The sequence below is a fragment of the Enoplosus armatus genome, chromosome 7 (assembly GCF_043641665.1).
Source record: "Enoplosus armatus isolate fEnoArm2 chromosome 7, fEnoArm2.hap1, whole genome shotgun sequence".
NCBI classification, from domain to species: domain Eukaryota; kingdom Metazoa; phylum Chordata; class Actinopteri; order Centrarchiformes; family Enoplosidae; genus Enoplosus; species Enoplosus armatus.
The window spans coordinates 15473062-15494363 of record NC_092186.1 but is presented as its reverse complement, the minus strand read 5'-3'; the positions used below and the strand labels follow the sequence as shown (position 1 = coordinate 15494363).

The following is a 21302-nucleotide window of genomic DNA, read 5'->3' as shown; positions in this document are numbered from 1 at the left end:
ACTTGTGAAGTGATAAAATATGATTCATTGCTGTAGTTTATTCATTGCAATTCATGTAACAGTAAATAAAGTAGTTAACACTATCCTGCTGACAGTTCTAAATGATGCATGGTGATGTATGAAAGGGCTTGTTCATCCAAATCACAAAAAAACATAGGCCTACTTGTTCTTACCCAGTGTTATATAGTCATGCTGATGTTTTATTTGTGCAGTAGAAATCTATATGTGAGATTTACAATAGGAGAATTTACATAAAAAAAAACTAAAAAAGTGAGTTTCTCTCCATGTTACTCTGGATAATCCACAGACCATGGCAGTATAAATCTCAGAGACAGATATCTCAAAACCTGGACCTTTTGTAATTTGTGCAAAGAGACTATTTAATGCATCAACAATTTCACACTCTGACAGGGACCAAGCTTCAGAATTATTAATATTACTTTTAGTTTGTTGTGTTATTATTATTATTATTATTATTGTATGATTGGGTTCCCTTAAATTTGAACAGCAAGCACAATTGAAACCATATGGTGTAAACACTGAACAAGTCACACAATCATTTTCATTTTTAACAATTCTTTATTTATTTCATATATTTATTTTTTAATCACAGCCACATGAATGTTGGGAAACAACACCCTTCAGTGAAGATCACAGCTGTCAGAAAGGCCTGTTTCTGGATCGTGTGTTGATCAGTCCCAGGACAGAGAAGGCACTGGCTGCTGCTGTCACCAGACTGATGGCCCCAATGGCCCGTGTAGCCTGTGGAGACAGGGAGGAGAAGAGGAGGTGGACTGAGGATTACCGTGAAGGAACAGGAGAGCTCAGAACAAAGCACAGAGGCAATCTACAGCTCTGCATTATTTGAAACATTAAAGGGAAAATACATTATTGTGTAGTTCATCAACTCAAAAACAGCTATGAGTATCAAAAATGTGTCTGTTGCTTATGAGTGCAAGTGTTTGTAACATACTGAACATAAGAATGGAAGATTTTTTGAGAGGTTTATATAGATTTTTTTTTTCCCCACCTAAAAACTGGTAACTAAACCATTTTAATCTTAATTAATTCAACCTTACCACAGCTGTTATTCTCTGCAAAGTATAACATCTTTTTACCCACATTAGCCACTTTTCAAGGCTATGGGGGTCAGTGTTTGACATTCAAAACATAGATTTTGGTGGAGTATCTTTTAAATATCCACCCAGGCTATAGCTATAATTTTAACAACTCTAAACCTGTGCCTGTGATCTGATCACAAGTGGACGCTTTAAGTACAGATGTGAATGCACCTAAGACGCATTGTGGACGCATTGAGATCCGATTGCTCAGGCCGCATTTGGAGGCGGCTAGTATTGACTCGTGTGCAGACCAGCAAAGATCAGCCATGTTAAACGACAACAATGACAATGACAGAGCTGAAATGTACACATAGAAATGATCTTTAGTCCAGAAAGTAACACAGGCCATTATAAAGTAAATGTTGATAGATTTATTTTTATGTTAAGGTTTACTGTGGCAAAGAAATTCTCTTTAAAATGTCCTGTTCTGTTCTAAAAATGTACTTCACAAACAAAACTATAACCGTAGTGACATTTGGGATTCATCATTCACTGTGGTATGTTGAGTGAAAGGTTAGTATTTTGCCCTGATGACACATGAGACAGAAACAAAATAAACAGTGAGAGACCTGCTCGGATACCCCCTCCCCGTAGCGCAGAAGGGTAACAAAGTGCTCGCAGTTGCTCCCCAGCAGGTCGTAAGACACCTCCTGGCCAATGAGGACTTGAGCTCGCTGGATGATTTCGCAGACAGGCAGGGGCGTGTGGTTGTGGTCGTACTTGTTGTTGACACGGTACGAGTCGCTTCCCACCACCTCCTTCAGCAGCTGCATGCGCACTACTGCCTTCCGGCTGAAGACGGACTTCACACTGGACATGGCGGCCGCCTGGCTCTCATCTGGAGAGGAAGAGGAGAGCCTCAGTGTGATAAGATCAACAAGATTCTCTCAAACAACAAGTTTAATACAAGTGAATTATTTTAGGATTTTGGACCTGCTCCAGGTTTAGGTAAATATAGACAAGATGATGAAGAAAGACATAACATAGAGATCCCAAGGTCATTTTGCATCCTGGCTACAACTGTTTGTTCTACTTAAATAAGACAATTTGATAGAAGGCTAAATGTATCCTCTATCCTCCTCTATGATTAATGCAGACAGCCTCTGAGCCAATAAGAAACAAAATATATCATCATCATGTATCATTTCATCAAAACTGGACCAGCGTTATTGCTGTAAAGTCTGAAAGACATTGAGGGCTTTACTAATGAAACAACAAAGCAGTTGAAACTGAGATCCACTACAGCAGAAAGACCAGCAAAACCAGCCACAAGTCCTAAACAAAGCTCATTTTTCAATGCAACAATCAGAATGTGAAGACAGTGGTTGGGCTGATGTTGAGTGTAAAACTGTTTCATGTGAATTGAGTTTTTATGTTTTGATTTTGTGTTGTTCGAGACAGCGCTTTGTTTGTTAAACTTAGCTCAGCCGTTTAAACACTCAGGTTCCTACTGACCAACAGGAGTTAAGTTGATGATGTAACCATCTCCCAGGTAGAGAGCCCAGTGCTGATAGGCTGGTCTGAAGATCTCAATCAGGTCACCAGGCTGGGGGTCACCAGAGGGGTCAGGAAGGTCGGTGTCATTAGAGGCCATCTGCACAGAGAGCGATACACAGTATATACAAATACAGTATATAACTATTTCACTCATTAATTGCTTTCATGAAAGGCATGCACAGCTTCGATTGGTCTTTATGTGTCTATTATAAAAAAGACATTTGGTTCATTGAATAATTTGGAAATGTTAAAAGTTAAACAAATTTAAAATGATTTCATACTATAGTCAAGACACCTCTGATGCAGCATGACAGGCCTTGAAAACAATTCAAATCTTATTTTTCTATCAAGCCTTTGTAAACCCAACAGGTGCTTTTTCTAAATGTTACCATTTATGGAAACTATAGATGTAAATAGACCACTGACTCACACACGTTTCCCTTGTCAGAGGTCAACAGGGTCACTCATTCTCCATCATTACATGTCCACATTCGCTCGTCACACAGTTAAATTTCAGGTCATACTAACAGCCTTTCAGTCAACTTACAGTAGAGTTTTGCTGTTGTCTATCCATCCCACATCATGCTTCCACAAATTCTAAAAAGAAAAGAAAACACAGATTGGTAAAATAAACAACAAAACTACTTTTAACCCACTTAATGTGAAGCTGAGAACTGAGAAATTATTTATTTCTTCATTTTTCTGACTAAGTTTGTGGTCAAAGACGTGAGTCAAAAGGCAAAATAACTAAATTCCCAGAGAAAGAGAATGCTAGATAGGATGGTTCCATGTAAAGGGCACCTTTACATACACACACAGACAATACACACCAGCTCACACACACACAATACACACATAAGCTCTTGTGTCACCTGTGCTGCCACAATAGCATCAACACAATGGGGAAGCTGAGAGAAAAATAGTTGGAGCCCAGGTTATTTCACATAGAAATAAACACCACTTTCACTTTCACAATTTCTAATAGATTATTTCTTTTTATGCATTGCCTTTGATCACCAGCGATGATAATTAAAATGATTTCAAGATGAAAATTCAAGATTTTCTGTTAAATCCACAGAGATAACAGTTTGGTTTGGATCAAAATTACACATGGACGGGATGAAATCTATATCTGCCCAGGAGAGCAATTAGTATGTCCATCTCATCATTAATGTATGATGCTGAAGCCACGCTGAAAAAAGAAAGCCACATATTATTTCACCAAACCAAAACTCCATCAGCCCTATTGGGATGCCACTAACATGAAAACATGCTCCAATTTAACTCTATATGGATGTTGTATAATTATGTTGTCATACATTATGTAATAATATACATCTACTGTTAATATATAAACAAAACATTCTGTAGAAATACCATATGAAATATAAAAATGAAGTGCCATAGACACCTTCAAAGTTCCTTGTTGTAATGTTATAGCATTATTATTTTATTGAGACTAAAAGAAGAATTGGATTCATGTCAGAGGCTCAAACAGTCAACACAGACTAAATGCACACAGGAGTTATACTTACTCAAACACCAGCAGCTTTTTCTTCCTCACCATTTTAATTCTCCATTGTAAATCCGCACATAACCATAAAAAAATCCAGCAAGAAAAGAGAAACAGAGAGAGATCGATTCCAAGTTTCTGAGCTTACACAAGGTTGTCAAATATCCCAAAGCCAAACCAGACGCTGGAGGTCCTGTTGGAGGTATTTCAGTGTTGCTGCTCTGACTGATGACAGTTTGCCTCAGTTGCTAAGGTCACACACAGATAGAGAGAGAGAAAGAGAGGCGTTTCCTCTCTGGCATTGTCCCATTCACAGGCAGCCACACTGCTCTTCTGAATAATGGTTATTGTGGGCTTGCAAAGGCAACACATACATGATTTCATTGAAATGCTTTCTGATCTCTGTGCTTAGAAAGGTGGCATTAGTGTCGCAGCCCATGTGCATGTTCATATATTCCCTATGGCAACTTGTAATGTGTCTATGGTTTCTTCAATGAATGTACAATTTCCCCCCGGGGATCAATAAAGTATTTCTGATTCTGATTCTGATTTCTGTAACAATTTTTCATGAAGTTTGCACAGCTCTACAGAGAGTTAAAAGATAAATCTCACCCAACCTGTGTGTGCAACCCTGCACAGGATGAACAGGTATAGATGATGGATGTATAAGTGGACAGTACTGTAGTATAGTTGAACCAGTGTACCAGTTTGGTAATATCGTGTTGATACTGATCTCTTGGAAACACTTTTTTTCCTAACTTTTCTTCTTTTTCCATCATGCATACTTATCATATGCAATATCACAATATTGACAATCATTTCTGACATTATTTTTATACTTATATTATATGGTGTTATAAACTGGACATGAGTCTCAGTTACAATAAAGGAGATCACAGGGGTTGGATGCATTCTTTGCTCATTGATTGGCTGCTGCCCGCCAACCTTTTCGTCACTTGTTTCCGCCCCCTGTCGTAAAGTGCAGTTGGAAGCTGCGTCAAGGTAACAATAGTAAGGCAGTTAGATACTGTTAGTTTCAAACTAAAATCAAAAAGCGATGGAAGGGAAGGCTTAAATATCATAGTATGTTAGTTAGAGCGACGAATTCATCAAATGGATAATGTCTAGCACACTATGTAAGTTTAAAACACAATGTTTATATATATATATATATATATATATATTGCATTACATGTGGGCATTATTATGGTAGTAACAGTATAAAAAATGTCTGATGTTACTATTGACATTAACTAGATTGTATATTGTGAGTCTTAAAAAGGCGTAAAAAGCTCCAACCTGCACCTTTTTGGTCTGTAGATAATCTTTATGCTATATATTGTTTTCTGCTGTCTTTTTTTAATTTAATTCCTAACTTTTTATGTTTAAATTTAAAATAGAAAGGCATGTAGTAAACTTAATAAAAATATAAATTGTAAAACATTCTTTATTCATTTGAGATTGTTTGTATCCTATTTAGAACCAGGGTAAAACCTGCTGTATTTTTCTTTTTTCCTCGGTAATTAGAGGACTAATGGCTACTAAGCCTATGAAATCTGACAATTGACTGCAACAATGAAACAAATATTTAAACGAAACAATGGTTGCTATAAAATAACAACCTTGAAAAAATACAAGAACATATAAAATAAATAAATAATCATAGATAACCTGTAAAATCAAAACCAGGTGAATCAGTTGAGTTTTAAAGATAACGACCACAGCTATTTAAAATATGCAAGTCAGCAGGAAGTTAACTAAAATCTTATCCAACCACATTCAAATTTTTCTTCTTTGGAGAAGAAGCAAAGCGGCAGTGTTTTATTTTGAAATTTGTTCCGGAAGCCGTCCTCCTGGTGTGTCTAGCTTGACACTGATGCCATTAGAGGATACAAACAGAAGGTTAGCCAGGCTGACAGCAAGTAATCTTTCAGCGAGGGAAGGGACTCTCTGTTGTCGCCGCGGATCAATATTGTCTGTGTTATGAGAAGAGGATACTGGCTGTCGTAGGACTGTGGTAAGGAAAAATAATACCGCTAGTTAGCTGTGCTAATGCTAGTTTACTACCGCTTTGCCGCTTGTGACGTTAGCTAGTTAGCTTAATTTGTTAGCTTGTTTGGCAGCCGCACGCGTCCGCTCGTTTAACACAAGATTTTCTAATATTCGTCATAACTAGTTGAGAGCAGACTAACACATGTATCTATCGTTATCTAGTTAGACATTGTTATTCTCGTGTCATGTCGTGTATCGAAGTTGCACGATGTCACTGCTAACTTCTGTGATATCTTCACCAACAGTTAAATAACTTAGCTAACGCATTTAACCTGTCAGTCAGCTTTCCTGCAATGTAATAGTTACCTAAAAACTTGTACAACTGCAATGTTACGACAAACATAAACCATCTAGCTTGATGTAAGCAGTGTGATATCATGTTAACTGACACATGTCCACGTGATATCCCGCTAAGCGTGCCTTTTTGACCCCTCTATGTGTTTAGATTGAACACCATGGCTGCAGCTCCTCCACTCAGACGGTCAGACTCAGCTCGGGGGGAGTTCTCCCCTCTGAAGCACTTTGTTGTAGCCAAGAAGAAGATAAGCGATGTGTTTGAACAACTACTCAACTATGTGAAAGAGACTTCAGAGTTTGTAGGAGGTGAGATGGTTTGATTTGATCTGTTCATCATCTGTCAGTCAGCTCTCTCAGTCTGAATGGAGGATGAAGTTGATGTTGTGTGTCTCTGTGTGTTGGACAGAAACCTGTGGGAATAAAGCTTTGGAGAACATTGCCAGTCAGGATCAAAAGTTGGAGATTCAGGCGTATGCTGATAAACTTGCTGTCATTAAGGAGGTGCTGGCGCGCAGACACATGAAAGTGGCCTTTTTTGGCAGGTAAAAACATCTACACACACCTGAAATGTACATCCTTTTGTAGAGGATATTGTTTTTAACACTTTTCTGATATTGTTTTTAACACTTTTCTGATGTGATTCTCAAACAGTCTTTTCCAGAAGAGCAACCTTTACAGACATTAATGTTGTGATTTGCAAGGTTGTGTAAGTTAAACTTGTCCCTCCCCAAATTATTCAGGTTGCAGTTTTACTTTCACTTTTCTTTTCTTTCAGTTTGACTAGTGTCCATGAAGTCATGAAGTCCAGTCACCTCATTCATTTTCTTTTGTTAAAACCTGTTCTGCATAGTTGAGTTTAAACTAATTGAACCACGATGTGCTCTGCACTGATGCAAAGTAAAGTCTTTAAATCCAAAACACAATAGGAGGATGTGTCGGAGAAAAACAGAGATTTTGAGTGCTTGATGAGTTAGTGTCAGTACAGTTTCTTCAACCTCCTTACACTGAAAATATTTCCTGTTGCAGCTCTAACCAGATTATCTTCTCAGTCTGACCCATTAGGAGCCGCATATCTCTATTAACAGCTGAAGTAAATTAGGATGTGACAGCTTAGGACTCTACATTTGTTCATTCTGAGAGTAATGAGAAGTATGTGCAAATGATTTGACTCCACATTCAGCCACTGACTGTTTTGTTTGTTTTTAGGACCAGTAATGGTAAAAGCACAGTGGTCAACGCCATGCTGAGGGACCGAGTGTTGCCCAGCGGGATTGGCCACACCACTAACTGCTTCCTGAGTGTGGAGGGCACTGATGATGACAAGGCCTACCTCAAGACAGAGGGCTCTGATGAGGAGAAGAGCATCAAGGTAAATGTGATTTTAATAACCATTTTGCAAGGAAGGTTTCATTAGCACTATTTGCTCTTTTATGAGCACTGGTCTGTCTCCCATTCATATATTTGTTCTCAACTATTGAGAACTACTTTATACTTCTGCTAATAAATGTGGACAAAGTTTTACACAAACACACACCAGAATCTGGCCATGTTCACTCGTTAGACTCATCCACCATTGCCTAGAATCAGCTGTCACCCAGTTACACTGATGTGCACTGTGTTGTTGCATTCGGCAGGAATATGGCAGATGAGATTTTTACTGTTGTTGTGGAAGCCTATTTATTATATAGTTACGTAAAGGGTAATGGAAAAAGTTACAAACAGTGGTTTAAAAAGAAAGGGGAAAAACTAGTACCAGATGAGAGATGTGTGCTTTTATGGCTTGTGTTAATTTCCCAAGCCCAACATATGTGAACTGAGCAAATACTACCTGAACCTACAGCCTTGCTAACAGACACTGGTACGCAGGATAGTCACAATGGTGTCGGGTGTCTGAGAGGAAAACCTGATATGGGAGACTTCACTCTCTCTCAACTTAAACCCACTGAACTGAATGAAGTTGACATGGGTTCAGCTTCATCAGCTTTAATCTTTGTCAACCACTTATATTTCCTCATGAATCTGTCTAGTGCTTTTACACGGTACTGTCTGGAGTGTCAGAACATAATGTGGGTTTTCTAGTGAAATGAACTTGCTGTTAATGTTAAGACAAACTTAATGTTATTAGTTGATAGTATTGAAAACCTGGTAGCATAATACATTTCTAATAAAAGTTGCCCGATAACATTTCAGTGTACAGTTATTACCTTATTGGCTGTAAACTATACCTTCCAGTTTTAAAAGTGAAATAAGTAACAGGATAATACACACATCTTACGAGTATGGACGCCTTCCTTTCAACTTAATAAAAACTAAAAGTTTTAACAAAACATTATGTTGTATAAAAAGATATAATTGGATAAACATTTACTACAACTGCAGGGAAAATGCTATATTCATAGGTAATGTTTACTTTATTGGAAATTCAAAACAATAAAAGAAGAGAAGTTATTGCATGAACAACCACAACGTCAGTCTGTTTACATCTCTTCTGCAGACTGTAAACCAGTTGGCTCATGCACTCCACATGGATGAGAGTCTGGACGCCGGCTGTCTTGTCCGTGTGTTTTGGCCGAAGACCAAGTGCGCACTGCTTCGAGATGACCTGGTGCTTGTTGACAGGTAAATATCAAATTTGACAGTTTCCCATTAAAAAGCCACAGATATGGCCAGTAATGTGCAGAACAAAATCAAGCTCAAATGGACATATTAATTCACATATTTTGTAGATGTCATGCATTTGACCTCTTGATGTCTCTTCCACTCCGTAGCCCAGGGACAGACGTCACAACACAACTGGACAGCTGGATTGACAAGTTTTGCCTGGATGCTGATGTCTTTGTGCTGGTGGCCAACTCTGAATCGACACTTATGAACACAGTAATGACTCTGAGCCTCGTGAAGCTCATGTCTGGCTAATGTCCTGTGGAATGTACATGACGTATTTAGAGGACAGAATGATTTCAAGCATTTTAAGTCTATTACATAAGTGTATGGATAGTTTGGACATAGTTAATGCTATGATTAGATATTACAATTTCTGTTTCCATAGCTCATTATCACTGAATATTCCTTTAATACAATACAATAACAAGAAAAGTAAGTTTTCAGTTATGTCAGTCAGTTATGTGTACTTAAAAGGCCAGTGTGGATGTTTTCTCTGCTGAGCTGATTACAGAGTGGAGACTGCCAGTGTTTGTATCCAACCACACTGGCCCCACTCTTGTTTCTGTCTGCACAGGCATTCATGCAATGTGAAGCTGGACACACAGTCCATCATAGAGCTCCTTAACCCGGCAGCAGCTCTTAAAGGGAAAGCAAACACACATTCCCGTACGGGCTATTCAATGGAAATGAACCCAGGCATTATGTAAATAATGTAAGATAGTCAAATAGCGTCATGTGTTGGTGAGAAAATGAAGCAGACAAAAGTCTGTGTTCCAGGATAAAGCCAGATGCTGGATGTACAGTACATACATCTAATGCAAACACATATTTTTATCTGGCACAGTATTTTTTGGCAAAATGAAACATTTTTGATTGTTTGGAAGAAAAGGAAGGTATTTTTCAACAAACGTTAACATCACTTTTACTCTCTCGTCAACCTTCCACCAACTAGGAAAAGCACTTTTTCCACAAAGTGAACGAACGTCTGTCAAAGCCCAACATCTTCATCCTAAACAACCGCTGGGACGCCTCAGCAAACGAACCAGAATACATGGAGGATGTGAGTCCACCGTCTGGCGTATCTGTCTCATGTCAGAAACGATAACATTTTGTTGTTACAGAATGTTTACATTTTCACTGAGTTTTCTAAAAATTACTATGATTTTTTTGAAAAGAGCGGATTAAAATAAACAAATCAGTTGGAAATGTTGGCACATAAAAACTATCTGCATGGCTAGATACCACTAGGGTTAAGTAAACGTTTTTTTAAATATAAGTAATATAAATGTTTTCTTAATAGCAAATTACATGAAACAGTGCCCCCTAAGAATGTGACACCTCTTCCTTCAGGTGAGGAAGCAGCACACAGACCGGTGTGTGAACTTCCTGGTAGAGGAGCTGAAGGTTGTGGACCGCGATCAGGCACCCAACCGCATTTTCTTCGTCTCCGCCAAAGAGGTGCTCAACTCCCGCATGCAACGTGCACAGGGCATGCCTGAATCGGGTGAGGCTTTGTGTTGCTGTATTCGTGTATTATCCAAAGCCAATAGTAAAGGCTTGTGTATTTCACACCTGATGTAGGATAAGCTCTCTGTGCAAGTACTTTTTTTTATTTTTACACACGATGTGATAATTTCATCCAACAGGTGGAGCCCTGGCTGAGGGCTTCCAGGAGAGACTGAAGGAGTTTCAGAGCTTTGAGAGGAGGTTTGAGGTGTGTCTCTCTGTGTGTATGTGTGTGTGTGTCTTCTCCATATCTTCCAATAATTCTATTCCCACTTTTCAAAGTAAAATCTTTTTCCTGTCTGAATCTCGAGAGACAGATTTTCAAGAAAATGTTACAGTTTTCAATCATTGTGGCATATATGTGATTAGACACTGATATGTTTGCTACTAAAAAGACATCTCAACAGGTACACCTCTGAGGTGAAATCAGTGTCATGTCATGTCAAATCAAGCCAAAAACAGCAGGTCACACGGATGTTGATAAAGTGATAAGCACTGCGGTTGGTGTATCATAAAGACCTGACATAGTCTGGCCGCTGCAGGTGAGAATGAGATACAACTTGAGAGAGAAGGGAAATCACTATTATGAGAAGTGACTATATCTTTTCATTCATTCAGACCAGGAGATATAGACAGCTGCTGTTTGTCAAAGCGTGCGTTTGAGATTATTGCATGATGAAAGACATTTAATAAAACGTGAAGCAACCAAAGCCCTTCTCCTAACAGTAACGATTAACCTGAGCAGTCATCTATGTAGTGGTTAGGTTTCACAACCGACCATGCAGTGTCAAGCTGGCGGCCCCAAGGCCTTCTAGACCAATCACTGTGCCTTTTCCATCAACCTGCGTCTTCATTGCTGAAGTCTAGATTCACTTCGGCGAGGGCATCCATTTGTTTTCATTCCGCTTTCAGTTTGATTGTTGAGTTTTTTTGTTTGTATTTCTGTGTTTTGTTGCATCTTGTTGAGATGTTTTGATTTCTAACTAACAGGGATGGAATTGTGTCCATACTGGGAGGAAATGTGTCTAGTTTTCCACACGAAAGCAGGACCCAGTTAAGTTGGTTACCTTGCTGAGGAGTCTGAGGTGTCTTTATTTTAACAGCAACTGTGGCAGCTCCTCCTTGTTTCATTACTCCCTTTCAAACATTAAAACTGGTCCACTGATGAAAAAATGCAGTGATTGCATTTTTGATGAAAGCTCGTGGTTAGCGTTAACTTGTGATCTGTGCGTTGTTTTCTGTGGCTGCTTCACAGTAAAAGCCACCCCGGCATTCCCCAGTTGAAAGCTTTTAATGTGAAGCAGCCGCAGTAGGAAATGTTCAGATTAGCAGTAAGTTACACTAATACAACAGTGAGCCTGTTCGCTGAATTACATGCATGCATCCTGTGAATCCCACTTGTATGTAAAGGCAATGTGAATCCAGTGTGGGAATGGCAGACTCCGCCACTAACAATGAAAACAACTTTATAAAGAGATGATTACTGAGTGTAAATTCATTAAGTGGCTATTGCAGAAAGAATGCTGTCCATAAATAGTATCAAAAATGGGTTTTTAATTTCATGAAAATCTCTGAATTTTTAAATCATTCCAACACTGTTTAATGCAGTCAAAAAACAACAGCATCTATCAAATACCGATGTGTGGTCCTTGAACACAAGATGATATAATTTATCCCAAAATGACACAATATTCCTTCTTTTACATGTTGCAGTATTTTCTTTATTTTCTTTCACTTGCATTCTTGATTGTATTTACTTGATATGTTTTTATAATTTTGCTGTGGCTTCACCAACACAGTACTGTGACTTTACAAAATGTGGGCTATGGGATGCAAGATAGACACACTGCTGCTGTCATTTTCACACCTGTGTTTCCATTTCTTTTCTTCTCTTAAGTTAAAGTAGCAGTTGTCTATCTTGTCCTCTGTTCGTCCCTGGTAGCGTGCAAGTTCATGCACCCTATCCAGCAGCAGCCCCTATAGCTGTCACAGTAACTTGTGTGTTATGGCCTGGCAGGAGTGTATCTCGCAGTCAGCAGTGAAAACAAAGTTTGAGCAGCACACTATCAGGGCCAAGCAGATCACAGAAAAAGTCAAGAGCATCATGGACGCCATCAACATCGAGGCGGCAGAGAAGAGGTGAGTGTCTTGCTTCATACATTTTTCTGGAATTTTTCTGGTTGGCAGAGATGAATTTTTCTGATATTGCCTCCTTTTGTCAATGCCATGAAGGGCTTGTAGAGGTAATCTATGAAACTAATGAGAAAATAGATATGTAGGTTTAACAAGATTTTAATGACATTTTGTTTAATAATAGAGGGATAAATTAAGTATTATATACTATAAATTCTACTTTCTCCTGCACTTGGTGTATCTTTACCTGATTCTTTTTGACTGTGAAATCGTTCAGCTGCTAGTTTGCATTTGTGACTTTATTTCCCTTTTGGTGGGGTGGGGCTTCAGAGTGGCGGCGCTGGAGGACAGAGAGTATCAGATGGACCGGCTGGAGTTTGTCAAGAATCAGCTCAATTTGCTGATTGATGATATCAAGAAGAAGATCAAGGCCATCAGTGAGGACGTAGAAGCTAAGGTAATGTAACTGGTGAAGAACTGTTGAACGTCATGATTTAGGGCTTCAAATAACAATTGTTTTCATCATTAATTGATTTCATTACATTGATTATTTTGCTGATTAACCTGAGGTGTTGTCTTTTAGTTATCACAGAAAACCATACAAACATTTGAGAAGATGGAACCAGAAAATGTTGGGCATTTTGCTTGATGTATTAATCAGTTATCAGAATTGTAGTGATTCATTTTTTGAGTTTCAGCTTAGTGCCTCCCATATAAATACATCTGATACTACAGCTGCATGTAGTTTCTAATCATAGTCAAGACTGAGAGTGGAAAAACTTCTAAAACATAGTGATGCCTGAACAGAAGCAGTTTCAGATGTTCCATCAGAAAAGACCAGTGTATACCGTTTAATGCACCATCTGGAGCCCTGATGTGCTGCTGGTGGTTCCTTGAGTTGGACACAGAGGTCCTGCCTGCTCCTGTGCTGATGTGCCAGAGCTGACTGATAACTCTGGTTGTTTCATCCAGGTATCCAACGCCATGGGAGAGGAGATCTGCCGTCTCCACGTAATCGTCGATGAGTTCCACGCTGACTTCCACCCCTCACCACATGTCCTCAAGATCTACAAGTCTGTAAGTAGAGGCACAGATTACTTCTCCATGATCACACCTTTCCTTTGAGGTGCACTGGTGATTTACTGCTCTTAAACTAGAGGCCAGAGTGACATACTGTATGTACTCTGGTCTCTTTTTTTTTATTGACTGCTTTCCATGCGACCTCTGACTCCTTTTGCTGTTGGCAGGAGCTGCTGGCTCATGTGGAGGAGGGGATGGGCAAGAACCTGGCCTACCGCTGCTCCGACGCTGTCTTTGCTTCTGTCCAGTCCTCTCAGGCATACATGATGGGTAATTAAACTGCAGACACAACTGTGTACAAAATAATGAGATCACCTTTGTAGTAATGAGATGCATTGTCCATGTTTCAGTTGAAGGCAAATCTGTTCAGTGCATGCTTTGGCCTCTGCCTGCAGCCCTTACGTTTAGCTGTCAGGAGTGAATAGTCCTGCTGACCCAAGAGGTTGATTGAAAGAAATTAAGTAATAATAAGAAGAAGAAGAATGATAAGAATGATGATGAAGAAAATCCTCAAATAAAGTACAGTACTGTAAAATAGTCCCACTCAGTGAATCATCTGAAGTTGCAAGTGGTAATCAAAGTGAAGTTAATAGACAGCATCAGTGAGAGATTATTGCTTTCTCTTGCTCAAAACCAGGTCATTTATGATATTTTGTATTCTTGAGTATTTAAGATTTAAAGCTAAAATGACCATTTCCTCAAAACCTTTCATTTCCTAAAAGGCCAAGAAATCATGTTTTCATAGAAAATTACCTCAGCCCAGATTTCCAGTCCACCATTGTTTTTTCACTCCATTGCTCATTTACATGCTGCTAAACTTAGTCAAAAGCTTTTGGGCACTCGGGCTATGGTCTGCAACACCCAACACGCTGCTATATTTACCCTCCTCGCTGAATGCCATCATCCCAAGCCCCATTATGCCACCAATGCGTCACTGTGTCAGGCACGCATGCAAGCTGTGCTCGGTGACAGTGATGTTGAAAAGGTGTTAATGTGCCCTCTGATGAAAAGGACTCAGATGCTGTTATGAAATTGTGGTGTGATGTTTTTATTTAATTTATTTATGTTTGTTTTTGTTGTCTTTTTCTCACTAAGAAGAAATAAAGACACTGGGATGTTCAAATCAAATGTACCTTTTTTTCTTTATAGACCACAATGATAATGTGGTGATGTTGTTTCTGTCATCTTATGTTATTTTCTGCCCTTTAGTGCACAAGAAATAATCAGCTGTAAATGTACTATTTTGAAGATTAGTCCCTTAAAGTGTTAAATATATATCCCTCCTGCATCAGTGCATGTTTAAAATACAAACAAGCTAGCTAACTACACAAGCTACAACTGATCCCATGACTGCTGTTGATTTCTGTCTATCCCTATTGTAATTCTCACACTTCATGTTTTCTCACTCTCCAGAGAGCATGCTCCCTCTGCTTCCCTCTTCGGTCCAGAGCCAAGTCCACATGCTGGTCCCCAGCAGGAAGTTTGACCTGAGTTACGACCTAAACTGCGCCACACTTTGCAGCGACTTCCAGGAGAACATTGAGTTTCAGTTTTCGTTGGGCTGGGCAGCGTTAGTCCACCGCTTCCTGGGATCTGTCAACGCACAGAGAGCACTCAAACTGGTGGACCAGAACTTCCAGGTACAAGCTGGAAAGACTGCCACTGTGGAGAGAGCTGGTTATGTCATAGAAACAGCTTCTTTGATTCATATTGTGACATTTAATGTCAATAATGATAATAATGTTCACATAAACACCATACAGAACGTCAGTACTGTCATTATTCAGGCCTCTCGACCAGCGCTGCCCCTGGCCTGCACGCCCTCCTCAGGACCCCCCCCCACGATAGCCCCACCCAACAACGAGACAGCCCTCATGACCCAGGAGGACCTGATGGTAGCCATGGCAACCAACGTGGCATCCCTCACCTCTCGCACTTCAATGAGCGTCCTCATCGTTGGAGGAGTGGTATGTTGTTTCCAAACTTGTTCTTGCGTGTCAACTTCCAGGATGAATGTATGTATACAGTTACACATAATGTTATCTCTTTTCTCAAAATATTTATTTTACAACAAAAAGACTTTCTGCTTCAAATTGTGTAATAAAATGTCTCAATGATTTGCATTCAAAGAGACTTAAATATTTGAATGCTCCTTTTTTTATGACATTACATACAAGTACATTACATGGCACTCAAAACCAGCCCTCTTAATGGAAACATTTTCTTTCTAAGGCCAGTCTAACTGTGAGGTTGCTAACCCAGCTTCTGTTTATTTATTTATTAATTCATTTATTGAATTTCTAAGGTGTATAGAACAGTCGGCTGGAGGCTGATTGCCCTGTCAGCCTCGCTGTACGGCTTGCTGTACCTGTACGAGAGACTCACCTGGACCACGAGGGCAAAGGAGCGTACCCTGAAGCGACAGTTTGTGGACTATGCAACCGAGAAGCTGCAGCTCATCGTCAGCTTTACTAGTGCAAACTGTAGCCACCAGGTCCAACAGTAGGTTCTGATGCAGTATAATGTATGTCATTTGAGAGTAGAAAAAACGTGACAGAGTAGTACATGAAATGTTGATACTTGATATATAGTATGTGACAAAAAGTAAGATGGTAGCCATCATCCAATTTTAAGATGATTTTAAGGCAGTTTTTTTCAATTTGTATTGATGTGTACAGAGATTATAGCCAGTTACATCACTACAGCAAGGCCAATAAAATAACTAATTCTTTACTCTGTATGTCATTTGATGTTAAACTGTATTAAGCTCATGTACTACATCATAATGTTTTCAATAGTTTGTTTCTCTTGCCAATTTGTTCTTGATGATCTCAGTTTTGTTGTTTTGATTTTACTGTGAAAAACTAGAAAAAGATTAATTGTAAAAATGACTAGATAATGTAACGATTAATTCTTTAACGTGCAGAACATTCAGTCTAACAATGTTTCTCATTTCTCTGCACCCTTCCTCAATTTCTGTTGGTGGTATTTAACCAACTGACAAAGCCTGACTCCCCATAATGTTCCTAATTTGCACACACACACATAGCCCTGCCCCACCCTCCTCTTTGTCCCACCCAGCCTTCCCCTCTGTAGCAGGGCTAAATAAATAAGCACTGAGACGCTGTGCCCTCTGTGTTGCCAGGGAGATGGCTACGACCTTTGCTCGGCTCTGTCAGCAGGTGGACCAGACGCAGAAAGAGCTGGAGGCTGAAATCCGCCAACTGACAGCCAAGATAGATCAGCTGGAGACCGTCCAGAGCCACTCCAAGAGCCTGCGGTCAGTCCGGCTCCTTCTCTCATTGGGGACAAAGTAGAAGGGTAGAGAAGTGTGGGGGGGGGGGGGGGGGGTAGATGACTGTCTGGGAATTTGGGAAGATCTAGTCTGGGGAAAATGAATATCCCAGATGATATGAATGATACTACAGGAACAGCTAAAAATGTCAAGACCTGGAAACGCTCAAATTCTACACTCATACTTGGTCAAATTTACCAGACCTGCCAAAGAATTTGGTGTTTTTTTCCAACTCAAGCTTGTTGCACAAACAGAAGCAGAATACAAATGAGTTTTTATTGCTACTGCTCCATCTGTGCTTGTGAAAAATACAGCCCTTCCCTTTAAATTAGAGTATTGATTAAGTTTAATGTTGTACGTTGTTGTGTCACAATATAACAAACAGAAATATGGGTGGAAATTGGTAAATTAGTTCTTTAAAGAATGTGATAAAATGAAGTAGAGCTGAACACAGGGATTTCAGGCAGGTCTGCAAAGTCTGAACAGTTATTTTACTATTTCCTGTTCTTGAAAGGTTTGGAAACTGCTAATGCTTTAGTGTCATGATATACACATGACACTACGTTTTGCAGTTTTGAGATACTTTTGATTTTGTAATGATTTTTGTTGCTTTTGAAGAATGGTGTTGACTAATGCAGCTTTACTATCAAATGAACACTATCTCCTTAAATGCAGTTTATGAATTTAAGTCTCTAAAATGCATGCATTTATCGTTGATTGTTCACCCACACAGGCGTGTTCACTTATGTTTACTAAATAGACCTCTTTGCACCTGTTCAGGCTGGACAACTTGCACCGTTATTATTGTTTTAAGTAGCCTACATAGAGTTTGTTGACATCACATAATTCCTAGCATAACTCCACCCAACTTTTACCTGACTAGAGGTCTAATCAGACAGGGTAATTGAAAACGTCTGTGTGGGTGTGCAGGACAAAGAAAATAGCTGTGAAGAAATACTACATAGCGCATGCTCAGCAGTACAGTTCTGGAAATGTGAAATAATTAACAGCTAGAAATAAATGATAAATGATAAGCTTTACTTTAGTATTTACTCAAGGGGTTTGGATGAAGTTGGCCCAAATCTGATGTGTGTTTCTGTTCTCTGCAGACATAAAGCAACAGATTTGGAGAGACAGTTGGAGGTGTTCACAAACCAGTACCTGCAGCCTCAGCAGTGAGCTGCTCTTCTTCATCGCTCCACAGTTTGGTTCTTGTTGGGCCAATCATTCCTTCGCCAGGCGCCGTCTCACCGCACCCGGTCTTCATCACATAAACTACGCCACAGTTTTCTGTGTGGACAGTAGTGCTGAAAAGATTTACCGATTGGCCTATCAACCAACAAGAAATCTATAGATATTTTGATAATCAATGAAATGTTAGACAAACTTCTGCAGCTTCTCAAATGAGAAGATTCGAACCTGTTTGTGTCATTTATAAAAAAAAAAAATATGTTTTTTTGTTGTTTTTCTTTGTCACACCAAATAGTCAATTTGAAGACAGTTTTTGGTAACTGAATGGCCACTTTTCATTATGTAATTTTCGTTTTGTAGGCTAAGATTAATCCATAATGAAAATAATTGTCAGTTTCACTCTTCGTGGACAGAGGAGAGACCCAGACATGACAGTATTTTCCCCTCCTCCTCCTCCGCCATTCAGGTGCTTGAGAAACAGAGGTGAACAAACTGTAAAACAAAACTGCCTGTAAAACAAACCAACTTGGACTCACGATGTGCAAAGACGCTCCACGAGGTGGTGATATAATCTCGGTCGGCGTGAAGGCTACCGGTCGGGTGCTACATTTTGACACTAGCGTGCTTCTAACTGTGAATATGCCTTTTTTGACTAACTTTTGTGGAGCAAATGAAGTTTATGTGTCTGTACGTATGTACATGGTCTGTCCGGGCACATGATCTGCTGTATGTCCGCAACAAAAAGTACATAGATTTAATAATAAAGGAGAACAGATGTGTTTTTCTGATTTATAAGGACCTAGTTAGCGAGAGAAATCATTTGAGTAGAAAGGGAAAGCATGTCTTTAACATACTGTACGTTCATGTTATATTTTCTAACTATCCAAACTGTATAGATCAAAGGCTTTGGAAATCCTCATATATTTTATAATATCCTATTTTATTTATACCCATTAGACTTGTAATGACAATTACACCAGTCTACACTTGTAAAATTGTCCTCTTTTTTTCTTGACTGTGTTGAAATACCTCCCAGATTTGCCCGATTGTATTAAATCTGCCACAATCTAAAACTGACTCTGGGCATTTATTTGAAACTTTCCTTTCAGACCTCTGTATTAAAGGCACCCTGTGGAGTTTTTGACCTCCAGTAGCATTACGGGGAAATCCTTTGCAAATGTTTTATGAGGAAGGAAATGCATTCAGCATGTCTGTTAGACCACAAGGATTCACACATTGCATGTCAATGTTGCCACTTACAGTGAAAGAAAATAACGGCTGCTGCAATTCTAACATTTGCACCATCTGCAGGCAGTTGTTTTCCTTTTTATTAGCTTTTTATTTTTACATTTTACACTTCCACCTGTTAAAATCGAAAAAGAAATGCAACATCAGTGGATATTAAATACAAAAACAAATACCAAATGTTAGCGTCCATGCTAAAGAAGCTTTCAAAAATGACCCTGTGTTGGTTAACTGTAAAAATAGTCATTTGTCCTGCGTTAACTATTCTGCTAAGAAGCAACAGATATGTAAATAAGTTTACTAAGTTTAAATATTAAGCACCAAAAGCAGAACTTATTCAAACTACACAGCCAGTTTTCATCTTCTTTGGCCCTTGTTTCAGGTGCTTTGCATTAATGAAAGTGGGTACATTTTCTCCTCAAATGGGTTTTGAATGAAACTTCTTTAATGTACTACAAAAACCTTATGTTTATATTTATATGAAAAGGCAATACTGCATGTAGTTCTTTACACACATGCATACGGCCTAATTCTTTGTAAAGGAAATCAGCCAGGATTTGTATTCTTGGTTAGAAGCTTTTTATTGGTTACAATAACTCATGGCAACATATCAGTATCACCAAGCCACTGTACAAATACAAAAAAAAGGTCTGGTGTGAAAAAGACTATAAAAATTATTCATAACAAGTGATTATAATTTCACACAATAGCACTGTAAGAGAATTATCATGGCACCAAGTCCCTGGTCTTTACTGGCTTAAAACAATAAATAAAATCAAAACAAAACAAATGTCAGAACAGTAGGTTGTAGAGTCAAAGGGCAGTGCATTATTTTGTGATGGTGCTGTGGTGATGATCATGTGACAACCAATTCAAGTGGTGTGGTGAATTTTATTCCTCCTATGTTGATATATATATTCAGATACTAAATTAGAGGTTCGTGGAAATACAGTCCTTGAAATAATGCCTGAACTTGTGCAGCAGTGACATGTTCACAATCTGCTCTTTGAAGTTAAGACGTTAGCACTGTGGGTGACAATGGCAACTTACATTTATCGCCAAAAAACTACTGCCAAACACACAAACTCCAATGATTCCAAGAGGTTCAGGTTCTTTAAGCTTGGTACTTCAGACTATACTGTAAATGCATCAAATTGTGACATTTTTTGTAACATCAAATAAGCAGATTCAACAGCTCCATATCAGTTGTGTAGTTAAGAGAATAAACTGGAGGAGAGACTTCAGGTAAATACAATAATTTGAAATTAAATGAAGTCAAGCACCTTTTTGATTGAGTCTACTGCACTACTTAGATGAGTGACCTGCACAGGCATGAAGAAGTGTTACTATTCCAGGTTCCAGCTGCTAATACTGCTGAATTACACACAGAGTGGGGAAATAGTTTCCTGCTGAATATCGGTGTCAGTGATACACACGATCCCCTTTTCAGCTGTTCAGGGCTATGGTGTATTTTTCTTTGTTTCCCCCGAATTTCACACAGCTCATAATTGAATGACAGAGCAGGGTGGGTTTATTGGAATAGTTCGACATTTTGGGGACATACACTTATTCGCCTTATTCTGGCGTAGAGCTAGAGAAGATGTCACTCATGTCCGTTCGTTAACAATTAACTTAAAAAGCTACCACTATTGTTAGCTGCTAGCTAGCTTAGCTTAGCACAAAGACTGGAGATGGGGGGAAATGGTTA

General features: G+C 39.1%; 2 protein-coding genes across 2 annotated transcripts; one reads left to right on the top strand and one right to left on the bottom strand.

The window, feature by feature from the left end:
• Window positions 1–650: 650 nt before the first annotated feature.
• On the bottom strand, window positions 651–3192 carry plaat1 (phospholipase A and acyltransferase 1). The gene is made up of 4 exons (XM_070909466.1): window positions 3166–3192; window positions 2577–2715; window positions 1691–1959; window positions 651–762 (listed from the first exon to the last, which is right to left on the bottom strand). The coding sequence occupies exons 1-4, from the start codon at window positions 3190–3192 to the stop codon at window positions 661–663; spliced, it is 537 nt and encodes a 178-aa protein (XP_070765567.1). The 3' UTR covers window positions 651–660.
• A 2847-nt stretch (window positions 3193–6039) lies between these two features.
• Window positions 6040–19405, top strand: mfn1b (mitofusin 1b). The gene is made up of 18 exons (XM_070908442.1): window positions 6040–6148; window positions 6629–6786; window positions 6887–7022; window positions 7687–7849; window positions 8975–9099; window positions 9249–9357; window positions 10097–10204; window positions 10495–10648; window positions 10791–10858; window positions 12668–12789; window positions 13114–13240; window positions 13756–13860; window positions 14031–14133; window positions 15277–15503; window positions 15651–15830; window positions 16169–16365; window positions 17009–17143; window positions 18268–19405. The coding sequence occupies exons 2-18, from the start codon at window positions 6639–6641 to the stop codon at window positions 18335–18337; spliced, it is 2277 nt and encodes a 758-aa protein (XP_070764543.1). The 5' UTR covers window positions 6040–6148; window positions 6629–6638; the 3' UTR covers window positions 18338–19405.
• Window positions 19406–21302: the final 1897 nt, after the last annotated feature.

What these genes read in the sequence shown, in the direction of transcription:
- plaat1 (XM_070909466.1), bottom strand. Translation starts at nt 3,192, where the DNA reads ATGGATAGACAACAGCAAAACTCTACT. An exon ending in GACAACAGCAAAACTCTACT is followed by an intron (nt 2,716 to 3,165) that starts GTAAGTTGACTG and finishes CTCTCTGTGCAG; the next exon opens with ATGGCCTCTAATGACACCGA. An exon ending in GGGAGGGGGTATCCGAGCAG is followed by an intron (nt 763 to 1,690) that starts GTCTCTCACTGT and finishes CTGTCTCCACAG; the next exon opens with GCTACACGGGCCATTGGGGC.
- mfn1b (XM_070908442.1), top strand. Translation starts at nt 6,639, where the DNA reads ATGGCTGCAGCTCCTCCACTCAGACGGTCAGACTCAGCTCGGGGGGAG. An exon ending in AATCGACACTTATGAACACA is followed by an intron (nt 9,358 to 10,096) that starts GTAATGACTCTG and finishes TCCACCAACTAG; the next exon opens with GAAAAGCACTTTTTCCACAA. An exon ending in TGGTGGACCAGAACTTCCAG is followed by an intron (nt 15,504 to 15,650) that starts GTACAAGCTGGA and finishes GTCATTATTCAG; the next exon opens with GCCTCTCGACCAGCGCTGCC.